Here is a 6,996-nt window from a genome sequence, read left to right as displayed (position 1 = left end):
AGAATAAAGTCGTCTTAGATGGTTTGGTCATATTAAACGTCGACCATTAGATGATCCGATTAGGAGAGTAGATGTTTTAAATTCGACTTGTGTTAAGAAAGGTAGAGGTAGACCTAGGAAGACTTGGGCTTATTGTATTAAAAATGATCTTAATTTACTAGAACTAAATGAAAATATGACACTAAATAGGACGCAATGGAGAAAAAGGATTCATGTAGCCGACCCCACGTAGTGGGATTAAGGCTTTGTTGTTGTTGTTGTTGTTGTTGGGAGAATAATATTCATATCCTTGTTGTTTAAAGTGTAGTCAATAAAAATGTCATTTATGACATTTGTTACTTTTTTTAATGTTATATATACTTTTTTTAATGAGGAGTTATGCATTAAATGGCATTGCAACCAACATTTTTATAGGAATGATTGTGGGATAAAAATTGGTTAGGATTTTGTAAGGAGTTTTGAATTTTAGAATTTATGATGGCATGCAATTAATAATTTTCGCAGTAGTGAGGATAATCTGCCTTTCTTAGGATATTTTTAGTTATTAAAATTGATTAAAATATCTTTAAAAGTTGTCTATTTTTTTCCTTCTATATAATTTTGTTGAGCATAGATGCAAGTAATTTAGAGAACAATTCCTTGTTTGGGAGGATATTTTCAAAGAATCAAATGAAAATAATCTTTTCTATTGTCGGCTTGAAGGACTAGAATCTGGTTTTTGAATTAGTTTTTTATAGAGTGAAAATTTTTAAGAAAAATATATTTGGTTTAAAATTTATCCTTTGCTAGAAAGATCCTACTAGCTCTAATTTGAGAAATAATAACCACCTAACACTCGCAATTTTATTCACCTAGGGTAGGCCTCAAATGTCACTATGAAATTTTGCAAGGCTTTGCAGGGATGATTAGGGTAGGAAGCTCAAGTATGCTTATATAATTCTTTACTTTGTATTGAAATATTTATCAGATTTGTGTTAACAAAAGAAGAAGAAAATTTTTTTTATGTATTTGAATTTTGGATGACTGCCACAATATAATTGTGCTTTTATTGGAGGAACAATTCTAAGAAGTTTATTTTAACTTGTCTTCTAGTATTATCTTCATAATCTCAGAGTTGAAGATTAACATTTTCTGTTTTCTTATCACTTACCCTCCCTCGAGTTCCTATCTTATATTTCACGAGCAAGAAGAAAATTAGTATTATCGCTCATAGGCTTAATAAATTTGCAGCTTGAAAATAAATTATTATAAAGTTTATGAACTAAAATGACTCAAGAATCGAAGAGCTAGTGACATTGATAGTCCTAATAAGATCAAAGATTTCTTCTGGTCGCAGTGTCTCACGACATTAACCAGCGTGTCTTATAGACAACTGGGCAAACAGACATCTGGATGCAGCCCCCTAATTGGGGACGATGCCGGGTGGTTGTCAAAATTTATGGTGATCTTGGATTTGAAAATTATTTTAAATTTGGACTTTACAAACTTATAAAATTGTCTAAAATTGAATTATTTAAATTTTTAAATAGTAATAATAATATTTAAAATTGGATTGTCAAAGCTTGCAAATGATTTTAATGTTTGAATTCCTTAAAGTAACCAACTAAATATTCAAGCAAAATTCAATCACTAAATATTCAACCAAATTTACAGGGATATCTTGGACAACGTAACTCATGACCACTAACAAGAATCATTCTATCAGGTTGAGTCGACTACCTCCTTTGACTAAGTAGATTAGGGACCACGACGACCCGAGTTGACAGAACTATGGGATCTTGATTGGGTTTCGTCTTTATTCTCCCACCATTCGCTTTAAGCTTTAAGTGGAGAATTTACAATTTAAAGTCCCAAGTCAGCTGCTATTTTATGCTTAATATTCAATTCTTAATGACTAGCCTTAATCGAAAGTGCTATCCCGTTATCGGGAGAGGTAATTAAACATAGGGGCTTGCGCCTACAAGAAATCTTCACTCTCATATCAAAAAATTGCTCGTTAAATAAGGGTGAAATCTCTAGGTAGTGTCTTATTTACAATCCAATTCATTTTTTGAGAATTCGACCCTTCAAAGTTCTCAGCAAATCAAAAATAAAATAATGCAAATGGTCTCTCGGGAGCGGTCGTGAATTTTTGGAGCCCACATTGACTTTGAATTATGAATATTACACCACTAAAGTTATAGCATTTCTTCATTGATTCTATGCCATTCATATTCCAAATATTTTCTCTATTATTTGAAATTTCTACTTATTTAATTATGTTGTACAAATTATAATTGTCACATATAAAAAAACTGTACAAATGCTCCTCCTTAACTCATTATCATCATTAACCTTATCCAAAATAATCGGAGATAGCTATATGAATCCTCTTTTTTTATCAACTTAACCAGCTAGCAATAACAACTCCCTTTTATTTTTCTTTCATTTCACTCATTCAACATATATATATATATACTGACATATTATTTTCAGTTAACCTTTTTTCTTTTATTTCAATTCAGTGTATTGACATATCCTACACCTAGCTTTAATTTTTACATATGCCACCTTACCTGTGAATGAAAAAGGTGTATTTTTCCTTTTAGAATTACAAGTGGTATTTTTTATGCGATAGGAAAGATTTGGGTGGTATAAATTCAAAAGCAAATGTCAGACATGTACATACATAAAATTTGGGTGGTCAATATGCAAACACCCCTTATTATTATTATTATTATTATTATTATCAGTATAATTCACAAATCACCTACGTGTGATTTTTATTGGTATTCTCATCATTCTTCTAACATCTAACAAGGTGATATGTATGTCAAGTAGCAGCTGATCATTGTTTTTCAACTTTTTAGCCAAAAAAATAAGGAAAAAAATTAATATTTATGATGAAGAACAGTTTTGCTTACCCAAGGGCGACTCTTATGATGATGAACTTAAAATTTTCATGGAAGCAAGACCTCAAACCAAAATCATACTGCATTTAGAGTGGGAAAGAAGAATTAACCAGACAATACAATAGCAACAAATACTTGATACAGTGCTAATCCATACCCAGATCCAAAAGAAGTACGTTAACTGGAAAGTATTCTGCAAAAAAATATAACATGTGAGTTAGATTAAAGGAAATTTACACATGGAACAAAATTTACACAGGCCAAGTCGTAAATGTTATAGGAATAGAAGTGAAATATAGACAGCTTAGCACCACCATTTGTTTGACAACAATTAGTTGGAACATCATCACCATCATTTTCTTTATTCTAAATATTTAGATTTAGCTATATTCTTTGCAATTTTCGTTAGATTTCTGAATATGCGTTAACTCTATTCTGTGAAAATTTTTTTGTGCACTGTTTAGTCATGCTATATTTGGCATATGTTGTTCTCTTCTCATTAATTTCCTACGATGACATGTTAATAATGAATCTCCAAGCTCGATCGCTTCCCTTTGAACTTGTCAAATTGCTCGGCCTAACCTTCTTTTGTGTTAATAAATGTTACTCTTCCATTTCTTTCTTATGATCAATTTTCAATTTATCTATCCTTATGTTTTCTAAATATGCAAACTTTTTAGTTATTGACCTTACCCTTTGAGACTAGAGCATGTTAAATATCAATAAACTTTTAGACAAATTTGCATGCCTATAACACAATTTTTACGTATTTACATATATCCCCACCTAAACTTTCATGCTTACATACATAAAATTTCATTGATTTAAACCTATGCATGAAATTATGTACTTTACTTTTAAAAAGTGGAAATAGTGCTATTTTTTGAATGAATATTAAAGATTTGATTATTATGTTCATAAATGAAAGTTTAAGTGTGATATGTAAATGCATAAGAATGGTGTGCTATGCATGTAAATGTCCCGAAACTTTTAAGAACACTAACTGCACTAGATGGGAATCATCCAAAGGAGGAAAAAACATATAACAAATAAATATATCATCAAATGGATTTATAGTTTTCAATTAGAAAGTAAAGTAATGCTGGTACCAACCATAAACAATGTGAAATGTATTAGTGAGAGAACTAAACGAGGCCGCTTGAACCAAAAATGATAATCACTTAGTTGAACCAAAGGTATTCCTTGAACAACTGCATGCCTGTCTTTAATTTGAATTGCCATCTTCCCAATTATAGCCTGCAGTTTTGTCCCAACAACCAACAGAATCTGCAGAATCAGTTAAAATGTTATTTGATTTTGTTGGACTGAAAGTATTAGTAAAATTCTGATGGTTATATGTTGGTCATACTATTGGAGGAAGAAGAGAGACCCAGAACAGTTCCTGCCATCCTGTAGAGCCGAAAATTATTAGAGATGAATTTGATTTATAACCATTCTAAAATGCAGGAGTAGCATTTTTTTTAATATTTACCATGAACATTAAGTAGTAAAAAGATCACTGCAGAAGCCCACAGGAGAGGACTGAGGATAAAACAAGGAATATGTTCATCAGAAGGGAAATAAAGCAAACTAGAAACCAAACATAAGAATGATATGAAAGAACCACAAATAGGCAAAAAGTTCAATCTCTTGACATTTAATGCTTTTATGTGAGAAATTATTATTATTATTATTATGATTATGGTTATGATTATGATTATGATTATGATTATTATGATGATTATTATTATTATCATTATTATGATTATCTTGATAATGATGATGATGATGATGATGATTATGATCATCATCAGTATTATTATTATTATTAGGGTAAAAACAGATAATCATCATCATTAGTATTAGTATTAGTATTATTATTAGGGTAAAAACAGATAAAAAAACACATAGGGGCAATAAATTTCTGCTGCATATAAAAAACGCTGTTGTATAACATCATAAACTTCCAGGCTAAACAATCATTTTACCTTATTCCAACGACGACCTTGAAATCATCTTCCAGCGACCTTTTTATATATTTTTGAAAATTAAACTTGCTTCCAGGCGCCAAATGAACCTTACAAATCACAGCAGAAATTAATTTATGCACCCAGAACAATTAATGAGACAAACTAAAGGCTACATTTTATTACAAAGCTCACATTTATGAAACCATGACGCAGGGTCAAGTAATCTGCCTTTCTAACTGATCTAAAAAATTGGTGGAAGAAACAGACCTGTTATCATATGAAGTTAGAAAAATTAACATACATACTACTCAATTCTTATATATTTACATAATTGCCATAAGTATTTGTTTAGTTCAAAGTTTGCTTACAAAATAAAGCAGAACAGGATGCTTTTCCCAGAAGCTGGTGTGTTGTTTCACAAAAGAGGTCTCATGTGCTAGCCTGAACCTTGAAGGGTCTAAAATGTAATAAGAAAATGTTTCTGTTAAGGAAATGTGTCTCTTTTCTTCATTATCTATGCAAAAAACGAATTGTTACCATTAGAGAACTCATAATTAAGGGTTTGTGTCTCTTCTTCCCACTGCTTCCATCTCCTAATCTGCTTCATAAAACAATCACAGGTGAAGTTTATTTATGTCAATATTATGAGGAAATGATTCAATAAGATGTGAAAAATATTGACCTTAAGTCTTCCTAGAGCCATTGTTAGGGCACTGTATATGACATGAAAGATTGCTAGGAAGAATATGAAAATGTGCAGCTGGTGCATTCCGTTTATAGAAACAAATGGGATTTTCCCCTGCAAACACAAATTGTTCACATTGCAGTCAGTAGTGGCCAGAATATTTATGCAATACAGCCAATATTTTCTAAACAAATGAAAATGAAACAGACATATTGGGATTGCAAAAAAAGAAATTTTTTTTTTTTGAATTATGACAGTTGATTGTAAAGCATATGGTTTAAATTAGGAGTGTAAATGAATTGAGCTTGAGCATGTCTAGGCTTGGGTTTATATATTGAGCTCAAAAAAATTTGTTCGTGTTTGATTCGTTTGCTTAGCGACCCTAAACACGAGTTTTCTGCAAACAACTAGTCATTTTGATAGCCCTAGTCACGCAGTCATATGATGTTAAGGGTAGGGACTAGAGTTAAATTATATTATTTATATTAAAATGTTCATTTAAATAGAATTTAATATATTTTTATCCTATCTTAATTAATTTTAAATCTTTATAGCCTTGTACTCAATTAAATTATTTAAAAATAATATTATACATATATATATATACATACATACATACACATGCATAGATGGAGCCAAAAAGAGTAGAACACGAACAAACTACAGTGAGAATAAAAAAATTATTTTTGTTCGACTCGTTTGTTTAGTGAACAAATCAAACACGAGCTACTTAACGAGCGAGCTGAATACAAGTTGTTTGTATACTACAAGCTATTTTGATAGCCCTAGTTTGAATTCATAACACTGAGAAATGAATCTCCTTTTTCAAAAATATATTTTCCTAAAATTAATCACTCAAATAACTATTATACGTAATGCAAACATAATAGATGCTGATTAAGTACAAATTTGTCGTATTAGAGTGGTATTGACATGTACCACCCCAATACCTCCGATCTCCACATCCAGATCCTGCACGTAATATTTGCTCATTATACGTGCAGCATTTCCACCTCGACCAAATTCTTTCCAATAAAATAAAAATATATTAAAAAAAAATATATATTTTTGAAAAGATGTACTCACACTAGGGCAAGAGTTAGAGGAAGCTTGAGCGAGGGATCTACGAGTAGAAACAGATTCTTTTATTGAGCTCCACAGAAGCCGCCTCTTATTTCCCTTGTTATTGGCTTCATCTGCAGCAGCAAGCGGGCATGGCAGCATTGTATCTGCCACACTTTCGGGTATGCATATTTTGCCTATGTAGTTTTGCCCAAATGTCAACAGTAGTGAAATAAATCCAAGAACCATCAACTCTGTCAACAAATTGTCCCAAAAATTAAATTATCTTTAATTGCAAATCCAATTGCAAGAAAAAAACAAATAAATTAAATTAATATTTGCTTATATATATATATATATATACCATGCTCTTATTGGCCTCATAATG

At 31.0% G+C, this 6,996-nt stretch overlaps 1 protein-coding gene across 1 annotated transcript in view; it reads right to left on the bottom strand.

Moving 5' to 3' along the window:
• LOC110023163 (MLO-like protein 9) overlaps window positions 1-6,869 on the bottom strand; it is a 12,357-nt gene extending 5,488 nt beyond the window's left edge. Inside the window, exons 1-11 of the mRNA XM_020722435.1 lie at window positions 6,633-6,869; window positions 5,544-5,660; window positions 5,399-5,459; window positions 5,230-5,318; window positions 5,054-5,128; window positions 4,880-4,968; window positions 4,384-4,433; window positions 4,261-4,301; window positions 4,005-4,178; window positions 3,049-3,084; window positions 2,904-2,971 (exon numbers count right to left, since the gene is read on the bottom strand). Coding sequence (XP_020578094.1) covers window positions 2,904-2,971; window positions 3,049-3,084; window positions 4,005-4,178; window positions 4,261-4,301; window positions 4,384-4,433; window positions 4,880-4,968; window positions 5,054-5,128; window positions 5,230-5,318; window positions 5,399-5,459; window positions 5,544-5,660; window positions 6,633-6,857 — 1,025 coding nt within the window. The 5' untranslated portion in view covers window positions 6,858-6,869. The remainder of the gene's footprint in view (window positions 1-2,903; window positions 2,972-3,048; window positions 3,085-4,004; window positions 4,179-4,260; window positions 4,302-4,383; window positions 4,434-4,879; window positions 4,969-5,053; window positions 5,129-5,229; window positions 5,319-5,398; window positions 5,460-5,543; window positions 5,661-6,632) is intronic.
• Window positions 6,870-6,996: the final 127 nt, after the last annotated feature.

Source organism: Phalaenopsis equestris, unplaced genomic scaffold, assembly GCF_001263595.1.
Source record: "Phalaenopsis equestris unplaced genomic scaffold, ASM126359v1 Scaffold000221, whole genome shotgun sequence".
In the NCBI taxonomy this organism is placed as follows: domain Eukaryota; kingdom Viridiplantae; phylum Streptophyta; class Magnoliopsida; order Asparagales; family Orchidaceae; genus Phalaenopsis; species Phalaenopsis equestris.
The sequence above is the reverse complement of the archived record's forward strand: the minus strand, read 5'-3'. Positions and strand labels throughout refer to the sequence as shown.